We start from the raw sequence: 23,722 nt of genomic DNA, 5'->3' as shown, positions 1-23,722 counted from the left end.
TCTCTCTCTCTCTCTCTCTCTCTCTCTCTCTCTCTCTCTCTCTCTCTCTCTCTCTCTCTCTCTCTCTCTCTCTCTCTCTCTCTCTCTCTCTCTCTCTGTTTCTTGGGCCCTTGATCTGAACTTAAATAAGAATCTTATTTCAGCGGAGGTCATGAACATGCATTTATGTACACACAAAAACACGACGACTGGTGGAAGTGGACACAGTCCAGTCTCCTTAATCTGCTGTACAAAAATGGATCGGCTGCAACTATGGTAAGTTAAAATTCAGTGAAAATATAAGAAGAAATTACCTGAAATTCTCTGTGGAAACAAAGAGCTTATTTTTGCATGTTATCATTATGAAATCAACTCAAACTGATCTCATCCAGCAGCCATATATCTTGATTGGAGAGCCAGTCCTTTGGAAGACAGAGGCGTCCAGTGAAATTGATGGCTGGGTTAGTAAGGAAACATGTCCTCATGTCTGGTATCTTTTTACTTATGTACCTTTAACAGACTAATTATTTAACAAATAAATATTGCTTTTTTAATTGTTGGATTTAAAAAAAGAGGATACAATGTTAAATTTCCACATGCTGAAACAGATAAGTGATAAGTGAGAACAGATAAACTAATTCTAACACTTGATATTTAAATAATTACATTTTATTTACATTTGTCAATGCGGTGTTGTGCACTCTGCTCTGCAGAGGGTGCTGTTTCACAAATATGGATCTATCCTGCAACCACAATATAAAGTGATCTAAACTGAGATTATTTTATAATGATGGTTGCTTGAATTGTTCTATTATACATTCAAATTAAATTCAATCAATGCTAAAAATGTATCCCTTGTATTCATGATTTCATTCTCAGCCCTCTAGTGAGGCACTTTTACCAGAGGGTCTTCGCTTGTATTTGTCTGGGAGCAGAGCATTCCCTCTGCCACAATCCAATGTCTTAGCTTCATGGTCAGCACATCCAAAGACATGTGGTCGCCTGGACTGCTCCTTAGGACCAAATGCTATGTATGGGTTTGGCCACACAAGGTGAGAGGCATAGAGATGCACACATGGTGGACATTATGCACTTTTCCATAGCTAATCTCTGCTGAAATGATTTACTTTTTTAGCAGCCATAATGTCAGAAATATCACCCCATCATTCAGCCATTATCTGCACTCCTGCAGGGCTGATGCAGCATCCAAACTGAGGAGCCTGTATTTGGGTGGCTGGCTGGACTGCTGGACAACGACTGTGGCGGTCAGGTTGACTTTGTTCTGTCCTGCACTCAGTTTGTTCACCAGTGTGACCATGGTAGCTGAGCAGAGCCCCACTGGTGTCCTGATACCTTCTGCCAGCGTCCAGTCAGTTCGGGTGCATCACATTCCTGGTGTGTGGGGCTATCTAGTTATGATTTGCCAGGTAAAACATGACCTCAATCAGCATAAACGTCTTTAAAGTCATCATAACGCCTCTGAATCTATGGACAAAAACAGACTCTGTTTATCTTTAAGCACAGAAATTGATTTGAAAGCAGTTTTATTCTGCAATAGCATTATGCATTCAAAGAAGAAGCCTTATAGTTCATCATATTTAAACTTCCTCTGCTACAGGTCCTCTTTCTTATTTTGTCTCTGCTGCAAGTTTGTGATCATGTGTCCACTGTAGCGCATCAAGGGCTTGTGGGATACTGGAGGACACCCTGCATTTGGCTGGAAGTGAGTCTAAAAAGAGCCAAAAAATATATTTCCCATCTTAATACCATCGTTGATAAAAACCCCACATGCTTTAGCATATGGTAGATACACACAAAAAACATGCTCCCACACTCACACGCTCTGCCACACTCCGATGCAAATAAGATCACAATGTCCTGATTGAAAGGCCAAAGTAACCTGTGGCTCTTAAACTAGCATGCTTGTAAAGTAATGAGGGTCAAAGCACACAGAGTGAACTGTACATGGTTACTACTGCTGTGGAAACACGCCTTTCTTTTTCTTTTACAGGTCATTTTCTTGACAGCGACCTCAGTGTACTGCATTTGTTGCATCTATCACTCCAGTATGGTAGTGAAGTTTGCGGAGGTGCTACAAAGTCAAAGCCATGGAGGGAATGTTGATGTCAGTCTCCTGGCTACGTGGGAACAAGTGAGAGAAAGAAGTGAATGAGGACAGGAATGCAGAGACAACAACATAAATATTACTGCTGAAATGTCTCCTATCCCACCTAATTTATTTTACCTCTGAAAAAGGAACAAAGTAATTTTTTTTAGCAATTATGTGACACTTAAAAGCAAATAATATTCAGATCATAAGGCTTGTTTCTTTTTAACACAGATCCTGCAGAGTTGGTGGTGTTTTTACGATAATATCATAGTTTACATGAATAAATATGTCTTTTGTGTCTGCAGTATATCCACACTATGCGTGGCGTTATGCTGTTCCTCCTCACCATGAAGTCTCTTGCCTTGTTGAGGGTAAACAAGACAATGGCCACCGCTGCCACACTCCTCACCCGCTCTCTCTCCAGCCTTCTCTGGCCAATGGTAAACTCATTGTGCAGCAATACCACCAATCAGAAGAAGAAATGGCCACTTTTATGAATGGTTGCAACTTATGTATTCCATTTTTTATCATCATGAAGAGATTGTCAGCTGCTTTGCATCACTGCACTCAGGGCATAACACACACTTATCGCTGTGTTGATGTTGCTTTACTTATATCCATCTCTTCCACCAATACCATCTAATTTCTAATTTTCAATGATGATTTTATCTGGATCTATTTTGCATTTAGATATAACATCTCACCATTCACAGATACCTGAAAGCTATCTCAGTGACTGAATTTATATGATTTCAGCTTCACATTGGTGGCAGGGTCATATCTCTACTCATCTGTTACCATACAGTGACAATTCATTCTGCAAAACACGTATTGTATTCTCCCAAATTAAAATTATGAACCAGATCTGGATCTTATTATGCATTCCCGTGAAACATCGCAAGTCATCAATGCCTGGTTATTGTTTTATCAATTAGTATTATTTTTCATGGAAAGTGATCCAGAATCTGCCCCCACACCGGCATCCAACTAGTATTCAACACATTGTTTCATGCTTGCACAAAACTGTTCTTGATTACAGCAATACTCTCTGAATGTCTGTAATGATCTCCTGTGCTCATGTTCATGTAATGATACTGGAAATTCAAGTCACGTAATGATATTGATGTGAAACACAGCACAAGTTCATGAAACACGTGCAAAAAATAATCACATTTCCTATGTGTTTGTTCTTCTGTTAGATATCAGGTCTTGTCTTGCTGGTGATGATGTCCTGTGTGATTAACCTCCTGACTGTACGGAGCTCCGTCCGCTTCAGCTCACTTTCCCGCTCCCTTCAGGCTTTGCTCTGTCTTCACTGGGGTCCCATGGCTGAGCGCGGCCCCCACCCTTCATGGAATGATATCCTTCATAGTGGAGTCCTCCATCTCTCCTCCACTGTGGTGTGGACAGCAGTGGTGCATATCTATACTCTCATAGTTATCACAGATTTTTTTCTTCTTTTTAACAGTGTCCAGATATATGATTAAAAGTCATGTGGTTTTCTTTTAGGTGATTGGTGTGGCGTCCTCGATGGTCAGAGGTGTGAAACGATCACAGAGGCTGAGGAATGTTTTAACAATCACACAGTTTATTGGCTACATCAGACGGAGGGTGTTTGCCGTCATCTGGCAGCGTAAAAAAGCATGGGTTGAATATCAAGTGGAAGGGAAGGTATTCTCAATTTTTTTAAAAAAAGTTAAGATCTTTTATTTAAAAAAAAAAACAATTTCATGAACTGTTAAAGTTGTTGTGTAGCTTTTAAATATCTGTTTGCTATTGAGAGCCTCTAATTGTAGCCCAATTAAATGCCATACGTATGTATGCTTACAAAATTTAGATGTGACTTTGGCTTTTGTTTTTCCAGACTTATTACTTTGAGGAGTTTGAAAATTTAATGGATGAACTCTTGTTCAGGCTAAATGCCCTCTCAAACAGTCTGCACCACACTCCTCCTCCCAAATCCCACCACTACACAGAGGGGGACAGTCCTGTCATGACACCCATACAGGATCCTTCCAACATGGAGGTAAAGATGTGTTTTGTTTCATTCCAAAAATACAGAAAAAAGGACAAAGAGGTACATTTACATATATGCATTACATGGAGGGGTTTCATTATGTTTATTAACTGCATCATTCTGTCACAGGACTTTGTCAGAACACAAGTGGTGCAAGAGTGTAGTGTTCACACAGATAGTGACCATGAAGACATCCTTCCTGCGTGTCACGTGATCCAGTAAGAAAGTTTGTCAAACATCTATTTAGGCTGCAGAGCAAACATTCAAATGCAAATTACAAAATGATAACATCATTCTGCATGGTACTACATAACAGGTACAAATCTGAGCATGAGGTCCTGCTTCAGAAAGGCCGAAGGGAACACAATTCCCCCCCAGACATCGTGGTGGCATCAGATAACATACAGCCTATAACAGGAGACCGAGAACACCCAAATGACAGAGAGTTCCAGTCCAGTTTGAAGACGCAGGATTACCGATCCCACCCAGAGTCAGCATCACCCAGCATGGTTTGGACAGAAGATGTTCTCGAGAAGCGAGTTGACCAGTGGACTAAAAAAAATGACCATTGCAAGTTAGTTATTGGCCAGCCCAATCACTCTGAAGTGGTGGTGGAAGTTCTGGTCCATAACGATAATTTCAGTGTCAAGTCAGATAATCAGTAGACTAGAGGTGACAGTTCTGGATACTTATAATCACATGTAATTCAATAAACAAGATGTTTTTCTGTCGTATTTAGATATATTAATAGAACAATACTATATATTTGTGTCTTATTTCATCTACATAGATTAGTACTTCTATACAAATTACAAACAAATTTATTGTCAAAACTTAGTAACCAGTTAACTTGTTGACATGATAAATTGATGTACAGGATATCAATGATTAAATAGTCCTCACAGTATGTGATTTTGTAATGCATAAATAAAAATACATTCAGAATTCACTTAAGAGATAAGTGTGAACGTGAGTGTGAATTGTTGTTTGTCTGTATAGTCGACCTGAGATGAGCTGATCTGTCCAGGGTCCTGGAATAGTCTCCAGCCTCACATGACCTGTTAAAGAAAATGAATATGGATGGCTGTCAGGGTGTGAAAAAATATAATTTGGAGATAAAGTCAGAGAGGCCAGACTGAGATGGTTTGGACATGTCCAGAGAAGAGATAGTGAATATATCGGTAGAAGGATGCTGAGTTTTGAACTGCCAGGCAGGAGGCCTAGAGGAAGACCAAAGAGGAGGTTTATGGATGTAGTGAAAGAGGACATGAAGGTAGTGGGTGTGAGAGAAGAAGATGCAGAAAACAGGTTTTGATGAAGGCAACTGATTTGCTGTGGCGACCCCTGAAGGGAAAAACCGAAAGGAAAAGAAGATTATTTTTTGAAGAAAATGTTGGGTAATACAGATTTGCTGTCTAAATATGCACTGCACTCTTTACATTTAAAGGAAATTGTGATTAATATTTTTAGTTGGTTTATTGCAAGTGAAAACATATAGACTATGTACGAGCTACAGCTCTGTGAAATCTAGCACTACAACTAAAATTTTACATCCACCATGATTGCTCTAATTTAGGAAAGAGTAGATTGGGACTGATGAAGAACATTTTCTATTCTCAGAATTCTTTACTTTAAGTAATCTCAATACTCTGATTTCAGTATCTAAGAGTTTGAAATCAGTCATTACTTTAGAATTGTAGTCAAAAAATGAATTCTAGAATTCTGAAAATATTTCAAATATTTTTAAAAATTCATCATTTTAAATCTGTCTTGCCACTAAAGCGTTTGAATTTAATACACGTGTAATCGTCCAAGAGGGAAACAATCATTAAAAGTGACCAATAGCGTTATCGAACGTAGGGTTGAGTGGCGAAGTCTGATTGGTGAACAGCTGATGATGAGGACCAATCACAACGTGGCAAGTCATACAAGTATCTACGAGAGGGAGGCGGCCTGCGTGTTCTCAGGATTAGTTTCTATGAAACATCGAACTAAAGGCATTGACAGACAGTATTGATCAGAGACGGGTCGATGCAAACGATAGTATTTGATGACATTCATCAGTGTTAGAAGATAACTTAATTAGCCTGCTACTTGCGGTAAGTGCGTCGTTAGCACCGGGGTGTATTATCTGTGGACAATGAGGAAGGTTGCGTTGCTGCTGATTGTGCTGCTCGGTGTTGCACACTTCGCAACTCTCAGCAAATGTGAAGATGGTAAGTCTGAACTATTTTTACATCTTTATGTTTGTTTTATTGTCATCTTGCATCTGCTGCTGGTTTTCTGTAAGTTGTAATGCTAGCCAGTTTGCTGTTGATGCTGCTAATTATGTTAGCACGCTAGCTAACAGGACTGTCAAACGTAAAATGGGTAGGTCATTCAATTCAAAAAGCTTTATTAGTCCCCAAGGGGCAATTTAAGGCACATAAAGCAGCAGTGTTGGTGCAAAAGACAGGTGTGGTGCACAAAAAGGTAATGTAGAATGTAAAGAGCAAAAACCAGATTCAATATTCAGAAAAAATAGAAAACTAACTAAAGTAAACAATAAACAGATATGTAAAATATAAACAGGTGTGTGCAATGACGTTATAAATATGCAAAACTGGAAAGATATGGCAGCATAATGTCTGTTGGTATGAACAGTGTAGAGCAATGGATAGCAAAGTTTGTCGTCTGGTGTACAATGCATGCCTAAATGTGGGTGTGCAACACTGATAGCACAACTATTTTAATTTGATAAAATTGTAACATGTTATAAGTTGTACCCGGTTTTGTTAATCTACGAGCTATCTTTGAATGGCAGAAACACTGCCTGAGATTGAACACCAAGAATCACTTTCTTGTTTGGTGTCAGATGAGGAGGTGAAGGAGGAAGAGACTGAAGATGATCTGGATGATGACGATGATGATGATGATGATGATGAAGAGGGTGAAGAAGATGACATTGAAGTGAAAGAAGAGAATGGAGTGATGATCCTCACTGATAGCAACTATGATACTTTCATGGCGGGCAAGGACACAGTTCTGATCGAGTTTTACTCCCCAGGGTACGCCTGTTCATCCCCTAATTGTTCATCCATGGGTTGTTTTTGTTTTCAGGTCGTTTGTTAAACAAATATGGAATGTTCCTTGTTCTTTCTAGGTGTGGCCATTGCATAAGGTTTGCTCCGGAGTATGAAAAAATTGCTCAGACTTTGAAGAAAAGTGACCCCCCGATACCAGTGGTCAAAGTGGATGCAACAGTAGCCACTGAGCTGTCTGAAAGGTTTGAGGTGTCAGGATATCCCACTATCAAGATCATTAAAAATGGGGAGCCTGTGGACTATGATGGAGACAGAACAGAGACTGGTAGAGACATTCATAAGTTCAATCAAGGGTTATCGGAGTTATGTTGTGAAAGAATTTGCAGTAATGTTATGAATGCTTTTTGCAGCTATCGTAGCCTTTGTGAAAGAGGTGGCACAGCCAGATTGGAAGCCCCCTCCTGAAGCCACACTGGTGCTGACCAAAGACAACTTTGACGAGACTGTTAACAACGCAGACATCATCCTGGTGGAGTTCTATGCCCCATGGTCAGTTGTCAGACTTTTATTTATAAAATGTACATAGAACTGTCACACAGATATCTACTTGAGTGATGGAGTTTTGTTTACCTCTGTGAAAACAATATCTCTTCATTATTGTCTTTCATACAACCGATCTTCAGGTGTGGACACTGCAAACGTTTGGCTCCAGAGTACGAGAAGGCAGCTAAAGAGTTGAGCAAGCGCTCTCCATCCATTCCTCTGGCCAAAGTGGACGCGACGGTGGAGTCAGAAATTGCCTCACGCTTTGGCGTTACGGGATATCCCACCCTCAAGATCTTCAGGAAAGGAAAACTATTTGAGTACAACGGACCCAGAGAGCAGCATGGTAAGACGCTTCTTGTGTAATGATACTTATAGTCTGGACAGTTGACAAGTCATTCAGGGTTCTTATTGCTGTGAGTTCTAATGTTTTGTTTTTTTAAGCCTCTATTTATCCATCACAGTTGATCTAGTTTTACCTCTTCTCTTACAGGTATTGTTGATTACATGATCGAGCAGTCTGGCCCGCCCTCCAAGCAGGTCCAGGCGGTAAAACAGGTGCAGGAGTTCACTAAAGATGGTGACGATGCTGTGATAGTGGGCGTTTTCTCCAGTGAACAGGACACAGCCTATGAGATCTTCCTTGAGGCTTGTGAGTACCATGAGCTGTTCAGTGTATTAAAGTAACTGCAGGATTTTTGTTTAATTTTGTGTGAATGTGTGTGTATAAAGGAAACTTCTTTGTATGGCTAATCTATCATAAGTTCCAATATTTATTTGTGGAGATAGTGCAGATGTTCTCAAATAACTCTGTGTCCTTCAGATGGACTATTGGATAGTCTCCTTGCTGTCTTGCAGGTAACTCGTTGAGGGAAGACTTCAACTTCCGTCACACTTTCAACTCTGATGTGGCCAAATATCTCAAAGCGTCACCTGGTGAAATTGTCATCGCTCAGCCTGAAAAGTTTCACTCCAAGTATGAGCCGGCATCACGCACGTTTGCAGTGAAGGTAATGTTCATCTGTTGTTGTCATTTTCAGTATTTGTGATTCAAATTGGTTTCAGAGGTTATAAATTGTGGTCACGTGACCAGTATCCTCCCAACTCCTCTTATGTAAAGTATGACCTTTTCTTTATAATATAGGACTCTACAACATCATCAGAATTGCAGGAATTCTTCAAAAAGCATACGATTCCTCTGGTGGGTCACAGGAAACCAAGCAATGAAGCCAAACGTTACACCAAAAGACCCCTGGTGGTCGTGTATTATGGAGTAGACTTCAGCTTTGATTACAGGAAAGGTGAGCTCTTTATATATAGTGTGTTATTTATTGACACCAGTAATTTCTCTAAATGGCGAGCACTACCTGCGGAGGACTTACAAAGCAGTTGTTCTTTCTTTTTAGCTACGCAGTTTTGGAGGTCAAAGGTGCTCGAGGTGGCAAAGGACTTCCCTGAATACGTGTTTGCCATCGCTGATGAGGAAGACTTTGCAGATGAGCTGAAAGGCCTGGGACTGGGTGAGAGTGGAGAAGAAGTGAACGTAGGAATTCTGGCTGATGGAGGCAAAAAGTTTGCCATGGAGCCAGAAGAGTTTGACTCCGATGTGCTGAGAGATTTTGTTAAGGCCTTTAAGAAAGGTGAGTGAGGTTGTGTGTTGGCTAAATAGTGTGAATTCTAAAGGATATGATCCACGTACATAAAGCAAGCTTTGTCTGATTGGCAGTTTGTGAAACAATTATTTTGGATTTTCTCATTTCCTGTTCTGGGGAGATTCAGCTTTTTAGTTGTTTAGTATTTCACCAACTAGAAAGTAAATGTTAAAAAAATGAAAATCACTTCTGACAATGTACAGAAATATGGTTGTAGCTCTTCATTTCATGCTTAAATTAAGGAGCATTATCTATTCACACTGGAGGTAATATTTCCCTTGTTCTGAATTTCTCTCTGGTCCACAGGAAAGCTCAGTCCCATTATCAAGTCTCAGCCAGTGCCAAAGAACAACAAAGGACCAGTGAAGGTTGTGGTTGGGAAGACCTTTGACGATATAGTCATGGATTCGAAGAAGGATGTCCTCATCGAGTTTTATGCCCCCTGGTGTGGCCACTGTAAGAAACTGGAGCCAGATTATTTGGCTCTGGGTAAGAAGTACAAGGGGGAGAAGAACATTGTGATCGCAAAGATGGATGCAACAGCCAATGACGTGCCAAATGATCACTACAAAACAGAGGGCTTCCCCACGATATATTTTGCCCCAAGCAACAGCAAGCAGAACCCCATCAAGTTTGAGGGTGGAGACAGAACAGTGGAGGGGCTCAGTACGTTCTTGGAAAAGCATGCCACAAAGTTGTCACAGGAGAGAGATGAACTTTGAAGGAGTGTCTCTCCACCAGTGGCTAAGAACTCTAACCGTGTTTGGGTGGAGTCTTGGAGGTTGTGGGGGAAGCTTCTGGGAAGGTGAAGGGAACATAGTGGAGTTAAACGGTGTTACTGTGATGATTATGAAGTTCAATCATCGTTTTAGTTTCTGTTCATTGCGAGAGATTCTGCTTTCTTCTGTTTTGAAAAGCATGTAAGCACTGTTGAAGTCTTTTTAAAATAAAACAAACTGACGGCCACTTTGTTGGGCTGGCTCTGTTATTATTCAATGTAAGAGCAGGTATATTCAAGAAACATTTTAGAAATTGTTTTTAATCACATTTTAAAAAATTAACACTAGTAATACAAATGGCTATATTGCCAGTCAATCAAGTGTAACAAGATCTAACATGTTCTTACAATATTTCCAACTTATTTGGCTGAAAATGTTGGCAGGAGAGAAATGCCCTTGAATGCAGCGTCTCCCTAGTGGACATAGAGTTAGCACTATGAAATCTTTAGGTAATTACACATCAGGACCAGTAATTCTTTGAGAAAGTGCATCATATACTGAAATCATTCCATCTTCATATTAAGCCCCAGCTTTAAGCTACCATGCAACCAAAAAAAACGGTTTAAATTCATTCAGGAGAGTTTCGCCTTGTGTTGAGAGGTAAACTGGAGGAGACGGTGTTGCGACTTTCCTTCACACTAAGGCACTGGTAGCTCTGGTACTGAATGAGTAGGGTCTTCAGATGCAGATGGGGGGGTTACAAAAACTCCTCTGTGAACCGCAAATGGAACAGTTGGATTTTCTGGAGCACAACCTTCAGTTTCTCAGTGGGAGGCAAGATGGTCATCCTGGACACGGCAGCAAAAAAGACATCAAAGAAGTTAAACCTGAATCAATGATGTACTTTGAAAATAAATACCTAACCCTACGGACCTGAAGTGAAAGGTTCCCTCTCTTTGACCGAAGCCACTTCCAGGCACCAGGCAGATGCCCTCCTCCTCCAGCAGCCTCATGCAATAGTACATGTCTGGGGCCTGACCTTCCTCCTGTAGGTGGACACACATTCAGGACGTCCTCACACAAAAACCAAGGTGATTGTTGTCATTGAGATAAACAGTGATGGATACAGTGCAGACCTTTGCCTTGTCTATGGCCTTCTGAGGTAGAGCAATGCGGGGGAAGGTGTACATGGCCCCCTGCACAGGGTTACAGGTGATCCCAGGTACCGTGTTGAAGATCTGCTCTGTTAGCTTGGCCTTCTCTGCCAAATTGGACAAAACCGCCGTTCGTTCCTGAGAGGAGAAATAAAAAAACTGTTAAAAGGTCGGACAAAAAACAAAATACATGCAGAATCCAAGGGTGGTGACGACACTCGGTGTTCTCTGTTGGCAGTCGCAGCTGTCAATGCAGAGGAAAGGTCGGAACAAAATTATAATACTGTGTAATTACTGTTAATAATTAATATCTGATAAGTTGACAAGCTCAAAAGAAGCCAATCACTTCTTTGTGCTCAAGCTGATGTGACTAGGAATTTGTTTATTGCATGAATTTGATATGCTGTTCTTCAGGGTGTGTTCTCTGGCAACAGCCATTCAGGAGCAGCCCTGGCTTGGAAGTAATTAGAATGAACATACAGTTCATGTCCTTACAGAAAATAACCTCAACGCTTGAGTGTCTGATACTGGTTCCTAAAAGCATGAGTGACAATGCTTCCAAGAAGACAGTAGGGGGCTCTCCAACACAGGAGTACAACTATCATGACCATAAACTAGCCAAAGGAATGATAATCACATTTTCCAGACATCTGATTGCTCAACAGGCATGGCTTGACAGACGATTAGATATGCTGCTCCGGCGATACACCATCATAGGAGGTGAACCATTATAACACTGACAACAACCCCACCCTACTGCTCCCTGACTGAGGACTGAGTTCTGCTGCTTTCAAAGGGTTTTGAGGAAAAAATCTCATTAATTCTACAAAATAAAACTGCACTGAAGCCAAAGCATGCAGTTGTACTGAGCCATTACAAACGACAATAAATCGTCTGCTCAAGGATCACTTTATTACCTCTGGGAATACTCATGACCATCAGCCTGATGTTACCTTGGACAGATTCCTGCAGCATGCAAACTCAGACCTCTTTTCTACTCTTACAAACATGACGCAAGATATTTTTAAATCACACATCACGTTCTGACAAAAAGTTGTGGCATTTTTTTGATTGCAGTACTCACAAAGTGACGTGCACCAAACAGGTTTTACTCTCCTGAACATTGCTTGATACACATCAACAGAAAGAACTACTGTGCTTGGACACACCTGGAGGATTAATAGTGACCATGTTAGTGTGCTTTGAGTGTATTTTTTTTTCTCAGACCTTCATAAATGTAGTGTATGAGGGTTCATCAGGCTGAGGGGGATTGACCACCAGATCCAGGAGAGCCTGTCCAGAGACTGGCGAGCACAGACGCACTGATACCAGTTTGGTGAGCTGGACTTTGACCTCAGGGTCCATATTAATCACCTCCATGTAACCGCCACGGAATCCACATCTGCAAATTAGATTAAGCGTAAATAAGACACATAAAACGACAACTCCAGGGCTATGACAACATTCTTCACACGTGTAGTCATGTACTTGTTCTTGTCTGGATACTCACTCTCCCATGTAACACTTAGAGGTGGAGTGGAACGAGGCAAGCTCCACTACATCAGAATACTCTGGTCCCATCTCAAACAGTACCTTCTTAAAGGAGTGAAACTTACATCCCTCTGCATACACGTTATCCTGGTAGACCTTAAATAAGAAAAGAGCTTAAATACTCAAGATCTCATTTAAAACACCTGGTTACCCTTATGTTTGCATTGAAAAGAATGATATAAAAATGGTGGGCAGTATCTGTTTGCCTTAGAAGCATCAATAGCTTTAGGACAGAATAAACTGTAAAGTGGAAAATTCTGAATTGATGCTTTACTTCATCAGCCATGAGGAAGAGATGCTCCTCTTTAGCAAATCGAATCACATCTTCAATGCACTGCCTGTTCTGGACCTGACCTGTCACAAAGGAAAACCACAGTTAATTGATTTAGGCGTGGTGAGCACTTAGGAAATTTAAAAAAAAAAGAGTTCCAGCAGCCATTTAATCACACTGACAGAATGTATCATCATTATACGTACCAGTAGGGTTACCGGGGTTGATGATGCAGAGGACACGGGGATTGCAGTGCTTTCTGGCTTCACTGAGGGCTCTTCTGAGCTCCTTTATATCAAGACTCCAGCAGTTATCCTCATCCAGGTAGTAGTTGATCTGTACAGCAGCCAGTTCTGCCAAGGCAGCTGAATACAGAGGATACTGGGGAATGGAGATCATCACTCCAGTACGGTTACGACCCTCACCGGACACCAGCAACTTTAGGATGGTCTGGTTTAGGGATGATAATAAAGAAGGATAAAGGGGAAGGGAGGGCAAATAGGAGACAGCTGAGCTGAAGAACTAAAGAAACTGAAAACTGGGCAAGTAATAAAAATCAAAAACTGGAGGAAATATCTCCAGTAGCATTTATTTTAATTTTCCCTGGTTGTTCCTGTCACTGTAGCAGGGTTATTTACAGTTAAAGGAAAGAAGTTCAACCAAGTAGTTATGGTAATTTGGCATTCAGGCTGTTACATAACACAGGAAATTCAAACATACTTACAGGGTGGCCCTTAAAGTTATTCAGTAGCCTGATTGTGTAAAAGAAATCGACATTATGACAAAGGTCTGTAGAGGCACAGTACATCTGAGTGTATAATTAACAGAAACTGGGGGAAAAAAAGCTTAAATTTATAGTTCACGTGTCCCAGAAGCCTGTCACCTGTGCTGAACTATGGCAACGTACCAGCATGCGTTTCTACACAGGAAAAAGTGGAGCTCATACCACAATAGCATCGCTGGCGCCAGTGGAGAGGTATATGTTGTCAGGGTTGGAGGAGATTCCACCATCTCTCTTTTCTATGTAACGTGCCACATCCTGGCGGATGCACTCGATCCCCTGGCTAGCGCTGTAGGCCCCTTGAACACACCACAGTGGACTTTGATTCAAACAACATTAAAGATTGATCCAAATCTGTTTAAATACTACACACTGTCCAAATAGAATAAAGGTGTAAGTGAGTGATGTTGATAGGGTTGGGTTTAATTGTGGTTGGTGGAGTGTGGGGGAGTGATCTGACCTATACTTTGGCCTCCACACGCATCCAGAATACGTTTTGCTCTGTTCTTGGCGTCTTCTGGGAACTTATTGTCTTCTAAGAGGTCAGGGTAACAACACAGAGCCATGACCTGAGAGATGAGAACAAAGATATATAATCACAGAATATCAAGCACAACAGTTGAGAGAGCCCATAACACACACACACACACACACACACACACACACACACACACACACACACACACACACACACACACACACACACACACACAGAAGATATATCCTCATATAACCTCAAGCATACATGCTCTCTGGCTGTATCCTCTCCTGAGTGTAAAAAGTAGCAATACTTTTCCAACACCACAACTTTTGATATCTGATCAATCTATGATCAGAGTTTTAAAGGCATTTTATATCAGTCCTATTTTGTACTAACTGGCAATGTAGTAGTAGTATTAATAGTAGTAATATTGTAATATCGTCTCAAGATTTAAAATGTAGTAAGTCGAATTTCACATGGACTAATGATCGAGAGTTTCCTGCTCACTGAATACATTTGATGCACACAAATAAAAAATGCTAAATTGAAAGTGTGGTCCCACCTGTCTGAGGAATGTGATTGGTTTCTGACCCATAGCATGAGCATCACCTATGTTTGCTCTGATGACTTCTGTGAAAGGTTTCTTGACTCCCTGGAAAAGATAAATATAAAGTTGTGAGAATCTGGGCAGGAATATCACTCTACAGGATCAAGAACCTCATTGATGTCACATATACCAATTAAATTCAAAAAAATTAAATGTGGCTGATACTTTGAAGATAATATGATTTTATTGTCATGTCCAGACTTGCTTTTTCTGAGTTGCCCTGCTGGTCATATTGGGGTACTGTAGTTTGGGGTGTGTCATGCAAATAAACTTGGGAGGACTTTTGCTCATTCACTACACTGTGATACAGTCCCAAATCACATATTTAGTTTGTCAGTGCACGATTGAGCTAAATACAAAATTAATTATTCATAAAAGCAGGGCAGGCCCTCAAATGAACTGAGATGGATGCATTTCAGTGAAGAAATAAAGAAACCAGGTACAGTATTTAATTCATCCCTGTTGTGGATTACATGACAGTATATATGAGAAAAAAGTTGGTTTTCTTTTCAGGCCATATGTTCCACATTGACAAAATCCAGGGGTTTTCACAAGCCAGCTTGGATGGCTCTGCTTGTAATGAATGAATTATTCTAAAAGTTTTTGTTTCAGATTTGACTTTTGTTCTGTAAATGAAGAGTTTCCAGTCAAAGAAAAAAATGCCTGAAAATATTTAAAAAATCAAACACCTGCATCAAAACCAGAATTTCTCTGAATATTTTTTATCAAGAATAGAAAGGTCTAAGCAGTTGAGAAACATGACAACTGCCTTTTGTGTCCAGCAGCAAAACGATTGCACGCAATGTCATGCAGGTAACGTAATGCTTGAATGTTTAAGCCTCAAAATTACTTTGCTCAGTGGCTTCTGTGTAAATAAACCGCAATAATGGTGGTGAAACAAACTTTGTGTTCGCTTTCAACTCCACACACCATCTAGATGTAGCTAAAACTTCAATGAGTAAAGTTAAGTAAGACTTTTTATCCTCAAGAGCCAATTTTTCTGTTACTGCTTTTGACAGCTTCATTTATTAAGCAAGACAAAAATTGTTAACATATTACCACAACATGGAGTACGTACAGTATATACCCAAACCAATAAACATGTACAGTATGTCCATTTGCTGCTGATGGTTTTCCAACACAAGATCCAAATCTTGGCAATGAAGTTTTCAATAAAAAGTTAATCTCTCAGAAACAGATGACAGCAACTCTATTACTTAGCATATTATCACACCAGACAGCTACATTCATCACACACACACACACACACACACACACACACACACACACACACACACACACACACACACACACACACACACACACACACACACACACACACACACATACACACACACACACACACACACACACACACACACACACACACGTTGTCTCATTCTTTCAACCCCGGGACCGAGTTTGTTTTGGGTTTGAGGAAAAGGAAATTGTGGCTCGGTCAAGAATAACATTGCTGCCGCTGGACCTCCATAAGACATGATGTTCTGTGTTTCTAGTTGTGTTTCCTTGGTTAATGAAGCTGTCAAAAGTAGTAACAGAAAAATTCCACCTGACATGAAGTTTTGTGCGGATTTCCATGCTTATCTTCAGCCACCTCAGGATGCATCTTCTTTGACTGAGCAAATCCTTCATCTTGGTGCCCGTAAGTCTGTTACTGATTATCAGATCACATGAACAATGGATATAGCTGTCCATGCCAGGGCTCAGCTTTATGGTTTAAATAAATTATGGGACAGTGGTAGATTAATGTGAGTGCTTTCAAAAATGACATCACGATACTTTGCCGCATGCAGGTATACAGTTGTGTTCAAAATAATAGCAGTCCAACATGAATAACATGTTTTTGGTAGAAATTATATTACTGCATGGCAAATAATTTACCAGTTGCTGTAGTAGAGTCATAGAAAACCAACAGAGCCAACATACATGATATGTATGGTCCTGAGTCTGTGTAATTGAATAATGAATTGAAGGGGCCTGTTTAAAAAAATAGCAGCGTGGAGTTCAATTATTGAAGTCATTCAATCTGTGAAAAAACAGGTGTCAATCAGGTGGCCCTTATTTCAGGATGAAGCCAGCACATGTTGCTCATGCATTTCTCCCTGAAAACCTGAAAAAAATGTGTCATTCCAGACATTGTTCAGAAGAAAAACGTACTTAGATTAAAATGTTGATTAATGAAGGGAAAACGTATAAAGAAGTGCAGAAAATGATGGGCTGCTCGGCTAAAATGATCTCCAATGCTTTAAAATGGAAAGCAAAACCACCGAGACATGGAAGAAAACGGAAGACTACCATTCGAATGGATCGAAGAATAGCCAGAATGGTGAAAACTCAGCCAATGATCAGCTCCAGGATGATCAGATAGTCTGAAGATACCTGTGAGTACTGTCACAATTAGAAGACGCCTGTATGAAGCTAATCTATCAGCAAGAAGCCCCTGCAAAGTCCCACTGTTAAAAAAAAAGACATGTGCTGAAGATGATACAATTTGCCAAAGAACACATTGGCTGGCCAAAAGAGAAATGGAGAAACATTTTGTGGACAGATGAGAGTAAGATTGTTCTCTTTGGGTCTAAGGGCCGCAGACAGTTTGTCAGACGACCCCCAAACACTGAATTTCAGCCACATGAACTCTGAAGACAGTGAAGCATGGTGGTGCAAGCGTCATGATATGAGGATGTTTCTCTTACTATGGTGTCAGGCCTATTTATCGCATACCAGGGATCATGGATCAGTTTGGATACATCAAAATTCTTGAAGAGGTCATGTTGCCTTATGCTGAAGAGGAAATGCCCTTGAAATGGGTGTTTCAACAAGACAACGACCCCAAACACACCAGTAAGCGAGCAGCTTCTTGGTTCCAGACCAAAAAATTAAAGTCATGGAGTGGCCAGCCCAATCCCCGGACCCTAATCCGATAGAAAACTTGTGGGGTGCATTAAAAATGCTGTTTCTGAGGCAAAACCAAGAAATGCAGAGGAATTATGGAATGTTGTCAAATCATCCTGGGCTGGAATACCTGCTCACAGATGCCAGAAGTTGGTCAACTCCATACAACACAGATGTGACGCGGTACTCAGAAACAGTTGCTATACAACTAAATATTAGTTTAGTGATTCATAGGAATGCTGAATCCTGGATATTTTTCAGTTTATACAGTAAATATTTGAGTTTGTAAAGTAAAATGCAGACACTGCTATTTTTTCAAACAGCCCAATGTTAATTTTTCTTCATTTTCTGTAAAGTAATTGAAGAATTTCTGCTTTTCTCTTCATGTTTTGATTTAGAATATAATGTGCAGTGTTCCCAATGCATGGAAATAAAAACCATTATATGAATTTTGGGCTTTACTCAATTTTTTAAACCGACTGCTATTATTTTGAACACAACTGTAAAATACAACCGAAAGGCAATGCCGAAAGCAAAAACATCCAAAAATAGTACAAAGTTTATGTTGTGTTTAGACATAATATAATATTATGAATTTGAAATATTGAAGAATAATATTGTCACAATATTTGATTTAATAAAGAAGAATGTGAGTCATTACACATCTTGGCTTTTGGCTGTCTACAAAAGTGTAGTGTCTGAGAAATTCAAACACATTAAAAACTGGACTGTCTTCAGTTTGTAGATACAACAAAGAAAACACTGCTGACGTGAAGTCAAAGTAGCACAAAATCAAAAACGACACAAAATTCAGAATGTCAACAGTACCATAGGAGAAAAATGTCTGTTCATGAATCACTCTGTTTCCACATGGATCAACACATGGCTTTATTCATCCTATGAACTACAGTATGTTGGCCCTGATGTATTAAAAATTAGAATGATAAATGCAAAATCACAACAACACATATGGATTCAAATTTACAGGTCGGACATTTAATTCTGTCAGAAAAGGTTTAGGTCCCTGTCAAGGTTGACATGTATGAGAAAGGATTCCACTGACTATTACCGTCGTGACACCAGTTCTTTGCTCATGGTTGTAATTAGACCAACCACAAGCAACATGTAGTGGTTCTCTAGCTGAAACCCAAATAGTTCATAACAAAGAAGTGAATATGTATGACTATGTGGTTGTAATACACAGCATTTCTGCTAATCAGGCCAGCAAATTATCATCTCGCCTTCAATAATGTCACTCTGGAGAGGTGGCAACAGCAACTATCAGGAGATAATTCAGCAGATTGCACTCCTTTGCCAAAGCCCATCAATGAAGAGATGTCCATCCATCTTCTTCTTCTTGTAGAGGAAATGATTTCAGTCGTATCGTCCACAAGAAAATGGATGGATGAAGAGATGTATGCCACCAAAATATCTGTCCTTAGGCTTGTGTTTAAGTAAATTCAGTAAGATATATGGATCTGTCTGGTTCTAGATCTGGTTCTGCTCTAAAATTCCATCACCCACTTCCTACTTCACGCAAAACATAAATGGTTTTCATCTTTGCAACATAACCATCCCTTCTGTGAAATTTCATAAAGAGTCAGTTGACTTATCTGTAATAGACAGACATGCTGAAAAAGAACCTGCTGTACTTGACACTACAGAAAGTTGTAATGGTTCATTGCCAAAAGACAAACCAGTGCAAACATTTTGACCTTGATAAGGTTCAAAAAGCCCAACCCCAGAAAGCCCAATAGTGAATGTCTTAGGAAAATACAAAATGCTGTGTTCAAGGCTGTTGTGGGTGATTAAACGCGGACGACCTTCAAGGGCACAATGAATAGATATCATGATTTCACGTCCTTGAATGGCAGAAAAAGGAACAAGGCCAACGAGATTCTTTGGATTATCGTCAAGTCAGATATGAGTTACATGGTCTGCGCCTGCTTTGCTCTGAAACAACAAAAAGACTGCTATTCTCTGGGATAAAGAGGAGCCAGTCACCTCCACCCCCGCCCACCCCAAGTTCTCCTGCTCATTCGACACCAGGCAGGCAGCCGAGCAAAGAAACCCTTTGGAGACTAAAGAGCCTGACTTGAACTAACATCTCACTCATTGTTGAGATTCACTCTGAAACACTATTCCCTCAAGCAATGTGCAGTAATGTTAGAATAAATGGAATTGAATGACTGCAAGGCCTACAAAATAGCCTATATAATTGTCATGTCTCCATTGTCACAAATTATGCCAAGACAGACACTGTCATGTCAGATGTCTGGAAAAAGACTCAAAGTTCATCAGATTGCCAGTGAATGCATCTACACGCACGCACGCACGCACGCACGCACGCACGCACGCACGCACGCACGCACGCACACGCACACGCACACGCACACGCACACGCACACACACACGCACACTCACACGCACACGCACACTCACACGCACACTCACACACACACACACACACACACACACACACACGTATAATGTCTGCTGAGCTGTCAGTAAAAGTGTTCTGGTCATAGATTTGAAAGAAAACAGAACCGGGGAAGCTACAGCGAGGAGAATATTCAGCTCTGTTTCCAGTCATGATTACACTGCCTTCAGCAAATAAAAAGACCTAGGAAAAGAAAAAATGTTTGCTTTTGAGCACATCCTTGAAACGTCAGTCACCGGTCAGCATGCTTTTAAAAGCAACTCATGTTCACCTAGCATGTTCTTGATATGTATAGGAAGAGGGATTTCCTAAAGTTTAACAAGTTCTGTGCATTTGTTCACAATAGTTCTAATTCTTGTGAATCGCTAAGTTGAAGTAGAAAATAAGTCGACTACTAAGCACTCAGGTTTCATGAACTGAGCCTCTTTTCAAAGAAAAAAAAAAGCCCTGCAATTGCAGGGCCTCACAGCTGCAGCTTTGTCCAATGAGCTGTCTCCACAGTGGGGAGGAGGGGGTCAGGGAAACCTAGATGGACAAAAGAGGACAGAGAGCTTCATCTTACATAATAAGGCTCCTCAGTATTCATATCCTTCACAATGAATCCTGGAGAGGCGTCGGGCCAGAGCACAGTGGAAATGCACTCAAACACGGATAAAACTCCTTTCCTCAGCAAAATGTTTTTCAAAGAAACCATAAGTGCTCAGAGTTGCATTAGAGTTACATCCCCTAAGTGACTTGAGTTGGAATGAAAGTATGCAAGATCAATATTACCACAGCAGGATGTAACACGAGTACAGCCCAGGGTGAAAACAGAACAACCTCTGCAGGCATGCAAACACTTCTAAAGCTGACCGGCTTTGAACATTCCGCCTTTGCTCTCAGTCGGTCAGCAAAAACTGTCTAAGACAAGCATTTTACCCACTAGACAAACTACTTCTCTTTGACTCTTTATCTCCAAACTATATTTTGAGGAAACACAGGCGCCTTGATTGCTCACTGTTTACAGTATCTGATATGAGGCAACTTCCACTGACACTTAAAAAAAATAACTTTCAAAATATGTTTGAATGACACTACCTCCAACACACACACACACACACACACACACACACACACACACACACACACACACACACACACACACACACACACACACACACACACACACACACACCTTTATATACAGTACTCGTGACTATACAGTACTCGTGACTACATCTCTTATCTACATATGACGTCACTTTTAAATGTCATTTTAAAAGCCTTTCGTGACTTTAACCCACTGTCGTGGGTGCCACATCAGCGCTGTGTGTTCTAGTAAACAACTTTGTCCGGCCACATGCATTCACTCCCACAGTTACCTGCTTCAGTTCCTTCTCTATCTGCACCGCCCGCTGCACGATGGGACCCCGGACCGCGTACTCGACCTTCTTCACGTTTGGGTTTATATTGTCCAATGTTAGCACCTTGCCCCGGCAAGAAGCCCCGTTCACCGCAGGCTGAGACATTCTCCACACCGTTTGTTTGCTGCTGTCACTCACTGGACTGGTATCTGAAAAACAAGCAAACACACAAGAAGATTGAGAAACATGTAGAACTCCGTCAGAGTCCGCTGCAGGAGCGGCCCCGGCTGTTACCAGTTGCTCAGCGGGGATGGGCTGACAGTGGTCGGGAGCACTCTGACGTGTCGCTTCCCTCCAGCTACTCGATGCTCCAACTGACAGGCAGCCGCGCGTGCAGACTATCAAACTCCACCCGCGCGCCGCCGCGCCTTCCCTCCCTCCTGCTCGTGATTGGCTGAGTGTTTCCTGTGGCTTCAGCGAGGGGGACGTTTCCTTCAGGTGCCGTCGGAAAAAAACAAAAAAAAACTTCACTAGTGCAGCAAAGGCTGGACTACAAACGTGATAATCTTCAAGAAAAGACTTTTAAGTTCAAGACAATTCATATGAGCGAAGCAACTGTCATGAATTTAATTTTTGGAATTGGTCGTATAGTAATCAAAAAATATAAATAAATAATTAATGGCTAGAATCAATGTCTGCCGCAGTAACACATAATAGAACACTACTGTAGTCAGACTTTGAACTAACATGGTTCTTAGTTGATATTTCAACCAATTCATTGTTAAATGTTTGGTGGTCTGAAGGTCCTGGGTTTGAATCCAGATCTTGAAACTTGAATGGAATGGAATTTGCGCGTTGTCCAAATGTCTTTGTGGGTTCTCTCTGATTTGCAAAGGGCACCTACTACACCCCCAATCGTGAAATGGTGAATTGGTGAATTATTAATAGTTGTGGAATTTAGAAACCTTAGATCCCACCTCTTGCCAGATGTCTGGCTCCAGTCCCCTGTAGCCATGCAAAGGAAAACCAGATGTTGAATTTCAACAGAAATGTTGTAATATGCAAGAATTGGCATGTTACATAAATGGAACATTACTTATTTCACAAGATTTGAAGAAGACTACCTAGAAGTCTTTTTTTTTTGTTCTTCTTGACATGGAGAATAAAGTTGTGCTGTTCTGTTTTAATTGGTAGGGACATACTGATTGGACTTTAGGTTGGGTTTTAAAACAACACCAAATATCATATCATCAAATGTACTTTTAAAATAATAAGATGACTCAGTTCTATGTATGTCCCAATCAGTTGTACAAATGCGGTGGTAACTGTGTACGACAATATAAGAACCTCATAACTCAAGCAGCTAAGTGGTGCTCATCCATCATTGATTCTATCACTTCTATTCACATCTATTCCTGTCTTTTTAAAATGTGCATAAAACAATTTTAAAAATAACACTAGCCAAGTCAATTGTTCCAGCAGTAGCTTTTTGTCCCCGAGGCTAGTGAGACTGGTTAGTTTGGTTAAGTTTCACATTCTTATTGTTGCAGCAACCAACATTTAATAAATCTAGGTAATTTGAACTACTTTCTATGTTGATTGGTAGTCTACTGTTCTGCAGCGCTGCTGCTTGGGTGTTGTGTTCCTCCTGCAAGGAATTATGAGGCAGTTTTCTGGATCCTCTAATCGGTCATGTGCCTTGCATTATGAATAAGGAGATTTTTTAGAAACACCCCTGATTACTAAAGGTAAACTTAACTCTAGCTGTCATAAGCAAGTATTTTAGTAGCTTTGTTTGCTCTTTAGAGTTTGCTGTCTATCAGGGTTGGGGTCCTACTGATGATGTGCTGAGTTCAGACAGGTTAGTTCAGTTTCATTATGAGTTATTTTCAGCACACAGTAAGGAGAAACAGTCCAAAAACCAGTTTTGGCACAAAGGGTGTGGGACAACCAGAGATCAGCCTGCTGTATCACCACTGTATTTAACAGATCAGAAAATAATATGACTCAGTGTTTGCGCAAAATTATTTCACACCAGCCTCTGACCTGACAAAGATGTTGAAACTTCACCAGATCATCACACTGTACCAGACGGGGCTCTGCATGCGGACATACAGGAGGGTAGAACAGACAGGCTT

At 40.7% G+C, this 23,722-nt stretch overlaps 3 protein-coding genes across 3 annotated transcripts in view; 2 read left to right on the top strand and 1 right to left on the bottom strand.

Annotated features, from left to right (window-relative positions):
* The window catches only part of LOC137587898 (polycystin-1-like protein 1), a 31,616-nt gene extending 26,824 nt beyond the window's left edge, over positions 1–4,792 (top strand). Inside the window, exons 48-59 of the mRNA XM_068304580.1 lie at positions 144–255; positions 375–440; positions 859–1,031; positions 1,172–1,406; positions 1,598–1,702; positions 1,991–2,131; positions 2,395–2,529; positions 3,289–3,504; positions 3,599–3,760; positions 3,954–4,115; positions 4,236–4,324; positions 4,423–4,792. Coding sequence (XP_068160681.1) covers positions 144–255; positions 375–440; positions 859–1,031; positions 1,172–1,406; positions 1,598–1,702; positions 1,991–2,131; positions 2,395–2,529; positions 3,289–3,504; positions 3,599–3,760; positions 3,954–4,115; positions 4,236–4,324; positions 4,423–4,771 — 1,945 coding nt within the window. The 3' untranslated portion in view covers positions 4,772–4,792. The remainder of the gene's footprint in view (positions 1–143; positions 256–374; positions 441–858; positions 1,032–1,171; positions 1,407–1,597; positions 1,703–1,990; positions 2,132–2,394; positions 2,530–3,288; positions 3,505–3,598; positions 3,761–3,953; positions 4,116–4,235; positions 4,325–4,422) is intronic.
* A 1,262-nt stretch (positions 4,793–6,054) lies between these two features.
* pdia4 (protein disulfide isomerase family A, member 4) lies at positions 6,055–10,284 on the top strand. Its single transcript, XM_068344016.1, has 10 exons — positions 6,055–6,322; positions 6,961–7,153; positions 7,249–7,454; positions 7,540–7,678; positions 7,813–8,018; positions 8,166–8,324; positions 8,531–8,682; positions 8,817–8,973; positions 9,079–9,312; positions 9,631–10,284. The coding sequence occupies exons 1-10, from the start codon at positions 6,247–6,249 to the stop codon at positions 10,044–10,046; spliced, it is 1,938 nt and encodes a 645-aa protein (XP_068200117.1). The 5' UTR covers positions 6,055–6,246; the 3' UTR covers positions 10,047–10,284.
* A 59-nt stretch (positions 10,285–10,343) lies between these two features.
* On the bottom strand, positions 10,344–22,049 carry si:ch211-217a12.1 (alanine aminotransferase 2-like). The gene is made up of 12 exons (XM_068344015.1): positions 21,879–22,049; positions 21,603–21,793; positions 14,844–14,933; positions 14,261–14,369; positions 13,966–14,099; positions 13,226–13,469; positions 13,023–13,102; positions 12,708–12,844; positions 12,425–12,599; positions 11,180–11,335; positions 10,977–11,089; positions 10,344–10,891 (listed from the first exon to the last, which is right to left on the bottom strand). The coding sequence occupies exons 2-12, from the start codon at positions 21,747–21,749 to the stop codon at positions 10,801–10,803; spliced, it is 1,476 nt and encodes a 491-aa protein (XP_068200116.1). The 5' UTR covers positions 21,750–21,793; positions 21,879–22,049; the 3' UTR covers positions 10,344–10,800.
* Between the last annotated feature and the right edge of the window lie 1,673 nt (positions 22,050–23,722).

The sequence above is a fragment of the Antennarius striatus genome, chromosome 20 (assembly GCF_040054535.1).
Source record: "Antennarius striatus isolate MH-2024 chromosome 20, ASM4005453v1, whole genome shotgun sequence".
NCBI lineage: Eukaryota > Metazoa > Chordata > Actinopteri > Lophiiformes > Antennariidae > Antennarius > Antennarius striatus.
Note: the sequence above shows the minus strand (reverse complement) of the source record. Positions and strands in the feature narration are given on the sequence as shown.